Source organism: Pezoporus occidentalis, unplaced genomic scaffold (genome assembly GCF_034315485.1).
Source record: "Pezoporus occidentalis ecotype Australia unplaced genomic scaffold, CSIRO_AGI_Poc_V1 ctg68, whole genome shotgun sequence".
Lineage (NCBI taxonomy): Eukaryota > Metazoa > Chordata > Aves > Psittaciformes > Psittacidae > Pezoporus > Pezoporus occidentalis.
This window is the reverse complement of record NW_026916030.1, coordinates 4,308,983-4,323,631: the sequence shown is the minus strand read 5'-3', so window position 1 is coordinate 4,323,631 and position 14,649 is coordinate 4,308,983. Positions and strand designations below refer to the sequence as shown.

At 38.2% G+C, this 14,649-nt stretch overlaps 1 protein-coding gene across 5 annotated transcripts in view; it reads right to left on the bottom strand.

Annotated features, from left to right (window-relative positions):
• AK8 (adenylate kinase 8) overlaps positions 1 to 14,649 on the bottom strand; it is a 68,167-nt gene that overhangs the window by 30,338 nt on the left and 23,180 nt on the right. For all 5 annotated transcript variants that reach the window (XM_062640962.1, XM_062640964.1, XM_062640965.1 and 2 more), the window contains exons 9-10: positions 12,300 to 12,431; positions 9,920 to 10,009 (exon numbers count right to left, since the gene is read on the bottom strand). In XM_062640962.1, coding sequence (XP_062496946.1) covers positions 9,920 to 10,009; positions 12,300 to 12,431 — 222 coding nt within the window. The remainder of the gene's footprint in view (positions 1 to 9,919; positions 10,010 to 12,299; positions 12,432 to 14,649) is intronic.

The following is a 14,649-nucleotide window of genomic DNA, read 5'->3' as shown; positions in this document are numbered from 1 at the left end:
CAATACACTTTAGATTGTTTGTATGCTCATGTACATATATACATCACTGAATAATATAGATGCTTACATATTTTCTGTGCCTCCCTCTAAAGCTTGATGGTGAGAAATAAAACATAAACAAGTCAGGCAGCAAGCTCTGCTCTCCTCTTGATTAGCAAACATACCTATCACTTCAACACAATAGGGGAACATAGCTTGTTGGCTGTTCAATGGCATTACAAAGTACATCAGCTGCCCTTGAACAGGAATAGTCACACTTAAAACAGCTGCATTAAAACTGTAAAACATCTTCCACAGACCAGAGGGGGATAAAAAAAGGAAGCAAAAAGGAAGAAAGAAATCAGTATTATTCTTATTTTGCTGCAGTACAGACAGAGTAGGTAATGAAGAACTCTGCAATATGGTATTCCTTTTCACTCATGTGGAACTGTCTCTTGAATGTAAGGCAAATTAATAACCTGTAATTGGAGGGGCACATGGTCTGTAAGTAACTAGCCAGAAGTCTCCTGGCCTTAAACACATGACCCAGTGGGCTATATAGCAAAGTAAAATTTAGAGCTTTTCTGATGAGACAGTCAATCTACATGTTTTAAGTAGATTATGAAGCACAAGAGCTTTGAATAATCAATTCCTTTTCAACATAAGCTTGTGTGAGTTTCCAACTCTGAAAGTTGGGCGAATGAGACTCTAGAGAGATTTTACTTTATCATTAGAGAAGTCCAAAGATAAGTTTCTTGTCAAAATTACAACGTGCTACAAAGAGATATCCAGATTAGGTAATGTGGAAGCACATCTCTATTAAGGCGAGAAATGAAAGTGCAGGAGTAAAATTCACCCCTCAGACATAATGCTGCAGAGCTGCTGAGCTACAGTGGTGCCCTGTGCCGACAGCACCATACAGAACTGTGGACCATGGTCATGGTGAACCTCAGAAATGGTATATGTGGCAGAATGAGGCCAGCTCCATACAGAAATGTAATTTATTCATGCATACATCCTTGCCTAACATGGATACTACACACCAAACCTCCTTTATCTTCTGTTCTGTCTCAACCATGTTAATGGTCTAGACTACACAGCTGAATTAGCAGCTGTGGACCTAAGAAGTGATCTAATCAATTCATGGCTATGATCAGGCAGGGGACAGGCAATAGAGGCTTAAAGTGCTGCTGCTCATGCTGGAACTGCTGTGTGGACACATAGGGATTTTCTATCTCCAGGGCTGTCAATCATCAGACCATTTAAAAAATAAATTTACTTCCCAGAGCTTCAAAGGTTTTCAGAGGTAGAAGGTACTCCTTAGGAAAAGCAATTCCTCATGAAACTCATAGGAGTGTGGCCCATTAGCTCTTACCCAACCGATAGATCTGCAGGACTAATAGAAAACTGAATCAGGCAATCAGTTACAAAATCATGCCATCTGCTCCAGACAAAAGTAACAGAACGTTAAAGGCACATACTTGGGAGATTACAGGGCACTGTTCTCCAATAGCTTCAGTGCTGTCAGCGCTCCAAGCTATACGATTATCATATTTAAATTGATTCCTCCTCCATATATTACCCCTTAAAACAGACTTCTGTTTTAAGGGCACTGACTCACTTCTCCAAACCTATAAAAGCTCAATTTTAAGTCCAGCATAAATGCATCTGCATTTGCAGCTTTGTGCTGCAAAAAGTTTCAGGTCCTTTAGACAATATTGTCCATTTATCCTTTACCCTTCTCTTGAAGAATTTTTTTAGGTTAGGTCTGCAGACTTTCACAGTTAATTCAGATGCCTGAGGCTTGACAGTTAACATCTTGCCCTGAGTATAAACTACCGCCAAAGGCTACTTCCCTGGATTGTCCTGTCAATCCTAAATTTAGCAAAGCGTGAGATTTGCTTATTTTATTGCTCTATAAACTCTGGGTTACCCACAACAGGTCATTTCATGCAGGTCTTTTAGAGAAGCATTCTATTTTCTCACCCACATTAAGGTCCGCAGAGACGGTAACAATTATCAATTGGGTTTTAATGCGTCAGACAACAATTCAGCAGTGATTTACCATCCCATAGGTCGATCGGTATTTGAATCTAACCCTGCCAACACCCCAGATTCGTGACCACGGGCTGCTGCCCCGTTCCACAGCGCACTGCCTGCTGTAGGCAATAAACCCTCACCCCGGTACCTCTCGCTTTGGGGGGCACAGGCCGCTTTATACCCGCAAGCACCGAGGTGCGGGGGGAGCCCCGCCCGGCCGGCCCAGCTCCCTTGTTCTCTACCGCCACCTGCCGGGGGCGGCGGGCAGCGCGGAGCGGCGGCACCCGGTACCGAGGCTGCGAACGGCCGACACCTCGGCATGATTGAAGCTCTCCGTTAAGTACCGTAAGTAAGACCCCGCGGCCCTCGCTGGCGCTCCGGGTCCCGAAGCCAGCGCAGGTGAAGAGGCGGCGTGGAAAACCCCCGAGGTAACGTGGCGTTTGCAAGGAACAGTAAATCCCGGTCAGTTCCCTCATCAAATGGCAAATTTACATTGAGATGTAATGCCACTAATTTTACATCTACAGCACTGCCGACAATGGGTCCCTGCAGGAACTGGAATGATTATTTTAATACACTAAAATAAATAGTATGGTAAAGTATTTTGTTTCTACATTTTATATTTTTTGTCTTCAAATATCCCAGAACCTGTTATTTTATGGTTTTTAGTAATTTAAAATAGGAATTAGCCGCATTAAAGAGGAAGTGATGACATTTTTGCAACAGGTACCATTCAAATCATAGATCAAATGATAGGTGATAAACGAAGACCTTCAGAAATGCCCATGAAAGGAGCACATCTTGCTTTCTCCCATAGTTATTAAGTCAGAAATCCAGGAATCTACACCTGATCCCGTTCAGTGACTAGGTAAGATTCCAGCCCCTTACACTTGTTAGTGGTATCTTCAGATTTAGCAATGGAAATTCAGCCCAAATTGATTATTCAGCATGCAAACACAAAAAACATTTTTCCCCCCACTAAAAGGCCTCTGGGATGTTTTCAGCGTCTGTGGGTAGCTGCCTAATGACACAGGAGTGGTGCAGAGATTACCACCAGAGTCAGGCTTCGTACACCCAGGTTCCCATCCACCCTCACTCACCAATTGCGCTGCAGCTCAAGTTCAACTCGGTTTCTGCCTCAGTTTACCCACCCGCAAGACAACAGCTACTCTGAATTACCTCACAGGGATGCTTCCAACCTGAAAGTTTCTAAAAGTAGTAACAAAATGTACACGTGCACTACTTTTTTTTACTACTTCAGCTTCTGCAGGGAGAATACCACTAGACACAAGACAGCAACCACAGTTCTAACCCATGTAACACATCACCTCCATTATCAACCATGTCCCTCATTTTCCTCCTTATTTCTAACCTAGTTCAGCCCTACTGAAGCACACAGGCCTTCTGACAGGCAGAATTTGGCCTACAAACCCCTTTTTAACAGCGATTACAAAACTGAATAAATTTGGTCTGATAACAAAGTGAAACCCATCTTGGCATTCCCCATGTGGTGAGAAGGGAGGGTGATGAGGGGTCTGTTGTCCTCAGTAGCAAGGCCTGGGCCAGGACGTACTCTGAATCCCCAGTACTTAGGAGTCTCCCCTTGCTGTTCCTCCTGACACCTACCAGCTACATTAATAGGACATTCAAATATGTAAAGTGACACCCAAGAGTTATTAAATGTTTTGCTTGCCATTAAAAAAGTCTGTTTCATACAGGAGCCTGATTCTGTGCATATGATACCCAAAGCAGAGCCAAAGCCATGGTGAGCATTTGAGACCTTTTAACTTACAACCTGTTATACCCACTTCCTTACACAAACCCCCAGATCTCAGCAGCATTGTATAGTACAATGGATGCCTAATATTGTACTATTGATACTTCAGTAAAGTAACAGCGAATAGAGCTGCAAAACCAGAAGACTGGCAAAATCTATATAAGGAGGACAATACCCACTGGCTGACTTCTTATCACAATTGCTCCAGGAAACAACTGCACTAGACTCTTAAATAAAATCACACTGATTTTGTCTGCTCTGGCTTCCAGTGTTAGCTTTTTAGGGTGTGGGGTTTTTTGCTGTTTTGTTTTTACTTTTCAATAGGATGGCCCATTTAAGGCTTTAAAAATGGCTTTGTAGGCTGAGTCTCCCAAGACTTGCTTCAGCCTTGAATATCTGCCAGCCAGACATGACAATCTTGATTGTTGTATGGTGTGTAAAGAAAAATATATTCTAGATTTTCAAATAAAGGAAAAGGGGATCTAATTTATCATATTTAGTGATTCAACATACACAAAAAAGTAAAATTCAGGAAAGAAGATGACAACTTACTCCCTCTCTGCCTTCATGTAAAACTTCCTATTCTACAACCTTGCATCTTTTATTAAAACAGGAAAAATAAATAAATTTTATTTTGTTCTCTTGACCACCAATTTTCTCCTAGTAGGAAAAAAGACTGCTACCTATTTTCCATAAGAAAACCTTTGTAGCAGTCCCAGAGGAAAAGTCAAAAGTTTGACTTGAAAAACGGAGCTACTTCAAAAGCATTGTCAAACAGAGGTGAAGGTTTCTTAAAAATCATAAATTATAGTGCATTCATAAATATCTCCATAACTTTACACAGTATATTTGTGATTGAGGTGTACATATAGCATCGTTATAAAACTAACTTAAATAAAGTAGAAAATCAATTTGTTTATTAGCTACTGTTTGGGCTCTGTGTGTGTGTGTGCATGTGTGTGAAAAATGAAAGAAAAATGGAGAGTTTTTTCAATAATAAAAAGGGAGTTGCACTGCAGGGCCCCTAAAGCTTGTGAAAAATTAAACTCGACGGATTCAAACTGTCCTATTTCCACTTCAAAAGGGAAGAGGCACTGAGCTCTTCCCAACTTATCTTCAAACGCCCAGCACCCTAGAAAGTTTCTTTAAAAAAAATAAAGTCTCTAGTTCCCCCAAGCACTGTACCCGTTACTGGAGCTGCTGTCTCTCCCTCTTCTAATTATACCCATGTGAGTCTATTAATCAACTTGTAAATTATTTAGAGAGCCATGCGCTGTCTTCAGCTAGTACAAACACACTGCACGCAAAGACTTGCTGAAAACCAATGGAGCTCCCAAAGGGTCTCTCTCCAATGTTCAGACAGCTTGCAGCTCGCCAGTACAGCGCTGTTAAAAACAAGAAATAACACTAAGCTTACCTCCTCAGATATAAAGATTTACTCAGCCTTTCAACTCTGAAACTCTTTGCAAGTTTTTAACAAAGACGAAGCTGCTCTATTGTCAAACCTGTACTTCACACTGAGTGACGAGAATATTAATTTGATGTAAAAAAACCCAACAACCCCAAGTGCTTTCAGTGAGACTGTGATCACAATCACCAGGGGACCCCAACTTTCAGAGGCTCCACCAGAAAGCACCCCTTTAAAACCATTCCAATTTAAAATAATGGGGGAAAATAATCTACATTTGTACAGTAATAGTTTTTATTAGAAAATAGGAGAAATTAGGGAATTCCAGATTTTACCCCCTACATACAAGCTGCCATTGGGGACCACTTCAGATATTACTACTTAAAAAAATAGAAAAAGGGGAAAAAACAACACAGATTGTGTGTGTTCAGCTCTAACAGGCTGCAAGCAGTGCAATGTTCTGTGTCTTCCATGAATCAGCTCTCTTTACCACCTGAATCTTCATTTTGGTAGAAAAAACAATTACCCAAACTAATAGCAGTTCTCCCAGCTGAAAAGCAGAATCTTACTGGTTTGGAAGTGGTTTTTTTTCTAGCCCCAGCTCTTCATGCTGTTTTCCTGTCATCTCATTTTTCTTGGCTCCATTTATTGCAGCCTCGCAAACAGATATATTAATTAGTGATCACTCCATGCTATTGCAGCATGAGAACACAGCACATTGAACAGTGGCATGCAAATTCCTTTCCAACTAACTGATGACCGTTCCTATTTTTGTGATGCCCCCAACACCAAAAAGCTTCAGCTTCTATTTTCATTAATCAAATGCAAACATCTCAAGGGGCAAACACTAGGGATATTTAGGGGGATATGCTTTCTCTATTTTTTTTTCCTCTCTCAGGGTATCAAATTCTGACAGACACCTTTAAAATGATGAACAGAGATCCTGCAGACAGACCCTTAAATTAATGCATGCCCATGTTTTCAATGAGACAGGTAGAGAAGGCCATCTAGCCCTCCTCAGAACTACAGCAACCCGGGGACATGAATACTGCATCAAGGTCTTCATCATGACCGTGAGGTCTATGACAGGCTATCTACATATTCATCGTTTGTCCATAGCCTGAATTACTAGAAGGGGAGGACCAGGCTCTTCACAACATTTCAGAAGGAGTCAAACTGAATGGATTCAAGTTATTTTGCTGCCTATGGAAGTGTTCTGGCCACTACACTCACCTCTTACTCCAGATGGAACTCTTCCTCGGCTGCCCAAATGGCCCATGCTAAATTTCTGATCAAGGTTTAGACAAACTGAAGTCCGTGACCAGTGGATTGGTCTCAGACTGTGTAATTTTCTGCCCAGAGTATAGTTAGCAATAATTGCCCAGCATCCAGTGGAAACCACAATATCCTAAAGAAAAAGGATGTGCATTTCAGACTGGTTGTCCAAAGAACAGCTCTATGTTTATGGCAAACAGAAAGTAGTCAGGTTGCTGAACTTCCCACTGAAAAGACACTTTTCAGTATTCAGTGTGCACCAACTGCAGACTAGGATGTACTGGCAATTACAAAATTAATGGGCTCAAATATAATTCTGCTACCTTCATTAAGCACAATAAATCACCATATACAAAACTGAGAAGTTCGATAAAGCAGGAGGTAAGGTCTTTATGAGACAGCAAACACTAGAAAATACAGAAAATAGGAATGCACTGAGTAGCCTTCTGGGGTAAATAATATAATTGTCTAGGCTCTTGAAGTACATGTTGTACACATGAATAGCCATACAGGAAAAACAACACAAAGAATGTTTGTGAATCCTAAACCCAAGAAGAGATCCGAGTTAGTGAACCAGAACTAGAATAGAATAGACAGTGGGCAGCCTCAATAATTCAATAATGAGTTAGCTTTGAATAAGCTGGGTTTTGGTCTTTTTATGACACCACAACATACCCTGCTGGCATATCTTAAATGACTAATTGTATGCAATCAATTGTGTCCACAAGAAGGAAAACCACACTGAAATCAGTCCCTAGGGCAAGCATTTTAAGAATATATGAGGCATGCCCTCAAGATTTTACGGCACTAGTTTCATTTTGACTACTAATGATTTGAACACAGCATTGCTCCCGGTCTGCCTTTGGTTCCAGGATATTCTGTGCTAATGCCACTCGCATGATTCCTTGCCCAAAGAACTAAGTTTATTTGGTGCCTAACTAGAAATGCAATGAAAATGTTGAAGTTCTAACTGCTATTCCAGCTATAACACTGTCTGCTATTGATTAAACAAACTCTTTTTAAATGTGATTTTCTTGAAACTGAATGTAGTCAATCACAGTGTGAGAATCCTTCCTCTGCATTAACCTGGTTGTACCTCTGTAGCAAGACTGCAAGAATCCTTTGCCCATCTTTCCTCTTCAATACACCATGTTATTTCATTTTCTCCAAACCTCTTGCGAGGGCAGTAATGAATTCTTGTTAGTGTTTACTAATGTAAATTCATTCTTTGTTATCCCTGGGAGAGGAGGATTAGCAAAATGACAGAACCTATTATTTCTGGTACTGCTATATAATATTTATTTTTATTCAGCCCTTAATTAATTTATTTAATTTTGAAAAAAATATATGTGCACACAAGCAAAGAGGGATTTTTTTTAGCAGAATGCACAGAAATACAGTTATTATTCCCATTAACATTCAGAAGCATTGTACAGCTTTATCCTTACCTACTACATTAAAAAAATAATCTCAAACTGAAATAATTTCTAATTTGGAGGGAGAAAGGAATTACAACTTCAATTTCATTTTCCTGAAACAGCTCCCTTGCACTAAGAATGTGTGTATTTTAAGGAGTGGCTAAAAATTATAACCTGTGAAGTTATTTTACTCTACTGGAAATGCTTTTGATATCTCCTTTAACGCACCTTAATGGTTAAGATGAAGTTTCTAAAATACACAGAAAGCATTTCACTAAAGAAAGTTCTTAAAGGACCTATCTTTGAATAAACAGATCATCCAAACTCTCATCTCAGCCACAACTGAAATTAAAGGAGTGAGGTATTTAGAGTGGCTGTCCTCTACTTCACAGAGATAAGACGAGAAATTACAGTATACACATAAGATTCTGAAATTAATGGATACCATGAAAAAACATGGGCCCAGAGCTTAAAATGATCTCCACATGTGAGTTAAACTGCACAAGCAGCCACTTTCATATCAATCACACTATACACATAAAGTTATTTCCATACATGAAGACCTAGGATAAATTGCAATTAGTATACACTAAGATCCCTTGCTTTTGAGTTAAATGGCCATCCTGATTAGCAGTGTCTCTAAATCAGAAAATCCTCTACTGGATCTCTGAGCCCATGTTCCAGAGGTCCCAGCTTCCCTTTCAGGCTGTAGAGATTCATGCTTTCCATTCCCATGGTTCCCACGTAAGCTCTAGTCCCAGTGATATGGTGACTGACACAGAAAATTAATGCACTGAACTCGCCGAGTTACAAATAAATGCAATCCATTCACTAGAGATGAAGTTTAGAGTTAAAATGTATTACCTCATGGCTTGATAAAGTGCCTGACAGAGGGATAGAATACCCAAAGCTGCAGGCTGCCAAAGGTCTTTTTGAAATGCTTAGAAAAGTACTGAATCTCTTGCTATGGTATCAAGGGAAACTCAGTTAATTTTATAGGCTCATGCTTCAAATCTGTGTAATTCAGTCTCAGAATTAAGCTATTGTGCAAAAAAAGGGGACCTTCAAGCTTTCCACCTCACCAAATGACTTTCCTTGCTAAAACTAAAGACAATGAAGATTTTTCTTTGCTCGGGGGGTTTGCTCAAAATTCCATTAATACTGAAGATTAACCAAGATTTCCCAATCTTAAACAAGATTGTCTCCTTTTAGTCATATCGTTGGCAACCCTTTGGCCTGTTGCCAGAAACAGGACTGAAAGCTCCTCTTCCAGGCCATTGTCATTTGGAAAAACAAACGTTTTTACATGCTACTGAAATACAACTTATCTTTTAGAACTACAGCTCTTGTCTGATTTTTAATACCCACCACATCGAGACAGCTATCCTTGTGCAAGACAACTAACAAACACCTACATTTAATCTGCTGCCCTAAGGAGCTTACAGTATTCATGATTTATCTGAAATCACTGCAGAGCCTTGCAAAAGCAAAGAATGCTTAGATATTCTTTGTGGTAGTCCCTACCTATGACCAAAAACGCTGATAGAAATGAAATGCAAATAAACTTTAAAATATTTTCATGAAAGTAATCTAGAGTAGCATACTAAAAGTCATGAAAAAAAAAACAGAGAGCATAGTTGTTGTTACAGCCCACTTGAAATAAAAATGAAACACAATACTGTGCTTTAAGTGACAGTTTAAACATTTTAAAATTATACATCTAGATCAGAACTCTGATTTTGATTTAAAGATAAAAACATGGGATTCAAATTTTGGAATGCGTAGAAGAAACCTAAATTTTATTGGAACAGTGAACTATTTGCTTTGAAGATATCAAAGAGCTCAGCAATCTAACTTCTGTTATGCAGTGCTACAAACCACATGTAAGGAATGGAATTAGTGAACTTCCAGATTACTCTGGTGTAACTCAGGTTAGAATATGACCAAGAAAAATTCACTCACAATTTATTTTTTTGCTACAAATTTTTAAGTACAGTGCAATGAGACAACAACGTGCCCTACCTGGGTATCCACTGTCAATGTAAGTCTTAATGAGTTCCCCAAGTTTTGTCTTGCCTGCAACAATTTCCTTTAGCAGTTGCCCACAGCAAACTAACAGGAAGGCAGAACAAAAAAGACACAAGGTTAAATTTTAAAAAGGAAACAACAAAGAAGAGAAATAAAACCCAGAAGCTGCATAATGGAATAAGGTCACTGAATAAAATAAAAGTTGTAGGGTTTGGGGGCTGGTTGTTAGGATCTGGTTTCTTTCTGGCCAAGCAGAGCTAAAAGCAAACAGACTGAGCAGGGGAGAATACTGAATAAAAAAGAATACATTTGGCAAAGAACATATTAAAAATAGACATAAAGATATTAATCAAATATGTTTCTGAAATAACAAGTCGAGGATTGCTCCTGGTTTTCACTTTTTATAAACTTGTAAATACTGAATAAAGTTACACCTGCTGAACAGCATGTCAGCGGCTCAGCTGGAGGTGCAGGAAAATCTGCAGTTCAAGGGAATGACTCCCTGGATCATTTAATGATCATGTAAGAATTATATTTAAAAAACTGTGCTAATGCAGTATTATAATTGACTTCAAACACACAGAACACCAGGAGATGCAGATTTAAAATTTTAGTCAGGACAGTGGTATGTGAAATACTGCCTTTCTGACCGGAGTTACTGAGTCTCACTGCCACAAAGCAGCTCAATGCAACGTTCCTGACTTATTTCACAGGGAGGGAATCAAGGCATGGAGAGGTTATACAACATCCTAAGTCCTACTTTCAACGCAGTTTTGGTTAGTATGAGATAAAAATCACTCTGTACATTATTGCATGACCTTTCAATTAATAACTGGAAGTTAATTCTACTTTTTCTGAAATCAAGAGCACCAACATCTACAGCTGCACTGACTTTAATGGCAAGAGCAGCAAGCCCTTTCATCTGCTTTATCACCATTAATCAGCCTGTTTGGCAAACAAGAGGAAAAATACTCCACAGCAACATCTCTTGGATAAAGCTGATGGAATTTAATGTTTAAGCAACAAGGGATGAGCACAAATTTTAACAGTTACTAGTTGTCCTGAAGAAGAAAATTTGTGTCAATACATGGTGTGAATAAATGGTGTGAAAAGATAACAGAAACTCAGTTCATAGACCCCAGTTTAAGAGAACCAATATATATATATAAACTTAAACTCAATCCAATTCATAAGACTATTTAAACATATGATTAAATTTTTAAGACTGTGCTTCAATCCCAGTATAATCTGAATACTATTCTGAAAAATGATGGTCTATTGATGGTCTATTAATTAAATACTTAATTCTTCTAATATTTGGTTTACAGTATACTTAAAATTCAACATACAGGTAAAGCAGTGGTAATGGTATTTAGTAAGAGCAGCTGCAGCAGTCTCATCCAGTAGTTACTTTAGAAAGAAATGCAAATTTTGACCTAGATGAAAACACTATCAAACTTGCAGTTTTAAAAATAAAGTCCAAAAACATTAAATACATTCAGAAACATGAGGACAAATTTTTTTAAACACATTCAAACATGGTTTATTTTTATTAAGCCAATGACACCATTATTAAAAACACAGCTTTGAATAAAACTACATTTACTTTTAATATGACATTATAATCTACAGCAATATTAAAATAACTGATAGCACAATCTATCAGTTTTATCTGTACTTTTCAGTATTGTAATATAGATTTTTAATTAATTTAAATTTACCTTTTTCAAGTTCACCAGATATCATTTTAGTCACAGTTATGTATGGTTTTTAAAACACTAAATAATAGTAAAGACTGCAAATAGAAAAATGCTAAACCTCGGACCCTGAACTGACAGGTAGACAGTTCATAGCTGTTTCTGTGCCTGTAATGGAACTGCCCAGACCTACGATCTAGGCATTAGCATGTTAACCATGAACAAGCATCATCTAGAATTTTCTGGACCTCCTTTACCAAAGTAAGAGAATGCACTTTTAAATAATCACTTCTTTTCTACTACATTACTTCAGATGCACAGAACCTGAGTCTTCATTAAAGTTCAGAGTAAACTCTCTTTTAAAAGAGCCCCAGTTTTGGTCAGATAGCTGAAACTGCAAGGACATTACTCATGATCCACAGAAGAATTCAAGAGCACTACAGGAACTAACACATGGAAAAATACTGTCTAAAATCATGTCTAAATAACGTCAGAGTTGGTTTGGCACAATATATGCTCTACTGGTTTATACTGCACTTCCTTCAAGAACTTGACATCCATAGCAACGGACAAACAGAAATTTTATGAGCAAGTAGGAAAGACAGACAGCAAAAGATAAATGATCAGAAATGGAGAAAAGGGGAATTGGGCAAAGTACATATTTACTGAGAACTTACTGTTGACAACACTGTATTTCTGAGCTAATAGCGCTGCCTGAAGACTCTTCCCACTGCCTGGGGGTCCAAAGAAGACAATCCGTGGTGTAAAGGGGGCAGCTGATCTGTGCCGTGTTTGGACATAGGTAAGGACTAGAACATGAAGCAAGAAACAGAGTTCACAACCTATTTCTTTTAAAAAAAAATAATATAAATATTAGCTTCTCTCAAAATAAAATTAAATTATGTTGATGATCATTTATTTTATCACTGCAACTTCCAGATACTCCAACCAAAACCAGGACACTGATATCTGTCATGTCAGCAACTTACACCGGGAGGCACTTAAGAAATTTTGCCATCATCTCATTCCCTATACTTCCTTTCATCAGTAAACGTCAAACCATTTTAAAGAGTAGATTCAATTAATAGCTGCTCTTTTACCATGCTGTTTTTAGCAGAAGTTTTTTTTGCTTGATAGGTACAATTTTACCATGCAAATTATAGAGGGATATAATAATTACATTTAATACTTTCTGCAGTTTCTGAACAAATATTTAAGTGTAAAAACTCAGGATGTTAAATTAATATGACATTTAACCAGCTCGTTGTGTGTGGTTAACAGACTCCTAATAACAGTATTATGAACTTGTATCACAGGATGTCATGACACAACACGGCACTGACAACGCACAACCCAGTATAATTTTATTCTTGTGTCCATCATTTTTGCCTTAAGCTTCTCTGTCCCATTCTACTGTTTGCTGGACATTACTCTTCCACATTTCGTATTGTGTAGGAAATACTACGTTCAGGTCAATCTACGGATAAGAGCTTTGGAAAGACCACAGGACATACGAAGCGTCATCATGTAATGTATGAGATCTGAACTCTGTTACAATTTCAAAAGAGAACCTGATAGATACCCAAGAAGCTAAAAGAAAACATGGCTTGGCAGTGAAGACAAATTAGGATCGTTATTTGGTCATAGCCAAAGACTCTTACTCCCTGTGCCCCTTTTATGACTAACAAACAGGACAAGCTTAGACATTAATGTTTGTAAGAATCATAAGCCCGTACTAAAAACCCCAAAACAAACAGAACAAACAAAACCACAAAAGGATAAAAGGATTGATGGAGAGCACCATAAGTATTTTAACTACCATTGTTAACACATTGCTGAATACTAAAAAATTTTCTGAGGACCCTCTGTTAGACACTTTGGTATCATTCTAAAGTACATCTGTAAGCCAGAAGCATCTCCAGCAAACTCCAGCCCTGGTATTTCTAGGCAGTAAACCTACAGAACTGAGAAACTAACTCAGACTGCAACCACACAGGATCGTGTACATCTCCTCTCCAGTGCCACAAGCTGTACTGGGACACTACACCATACAAACTGAATTTGATGTCACACATCCCAGCACATGTGAGCAGTAATTGCATTACAGTTTAAAGATTTACAGACTTTTATAATTGTATGAAACAATCCATAATAATACTAATATTGATGAGAGATCTCCTCTTTTTTACACTGTACCTATAAGCAATAAAGAAGCTGAACAAAAACCCTGGAAAATCCTAACAGCAAATGTGTGTTTTGCTGCAGAACTTTCTAAACCCTGAGTATCAGCTACCCAAGGAGTGCTCCAGTTATTCTGAACATTTGCCATAACCCAGTGTATTGAAAAGCACAAACATTACAGGCAAAGCACCCTGCTTACAAATGATGCTTAATTTGCAGTAAATAACCAAGTTAATTAGGAGTAATGATCCCCCAGACAGTCTCCACAGCTAATTATTCTTTAAAAAAAGCCTCTGGCTGCTTGAGGCGCTGCAGAAAAAAGATCTAGAGAGGATTTTTTTCATTCCAGTTTTCAATTTATCTCACTACATTATTAATTAATAATAATTAATATTCAGGCACTCACATTTTTATTTACAATTCAAGGCATGAATTCTTTATGAATGATGATATGAACTTTTAAATTTAATTAAGTAATTTAGAGGTAATTAATCTGTAAATTCAGAATATAAACTTCCTCCTTGTTTATCTTAAAAGTGCAGCACTTGTTATTAAAAAAAAAGACCTTTTTGAGATGCAGAATTACTGGGATATAACAGATCATCTACAGACTGACAGCTACAAAGTACATTATCAATTGGTCTTTTCTGGCAGTTTCCTTATTCTCTTCTTGAAGAATCAACATTAAAAGTCAGATTGCATTACAGTCAAGCAAAGGCAAACAAGAACTGTTGAACAGAAAAGCTACCAGCAAGAACAGCTTTTAAATAATGAAATGCTACTGGCTTTGAACTACTCCTACTTCTTGTTACCAGACTCGTGGAAGGTACCAGTCCTTTGGGAGAT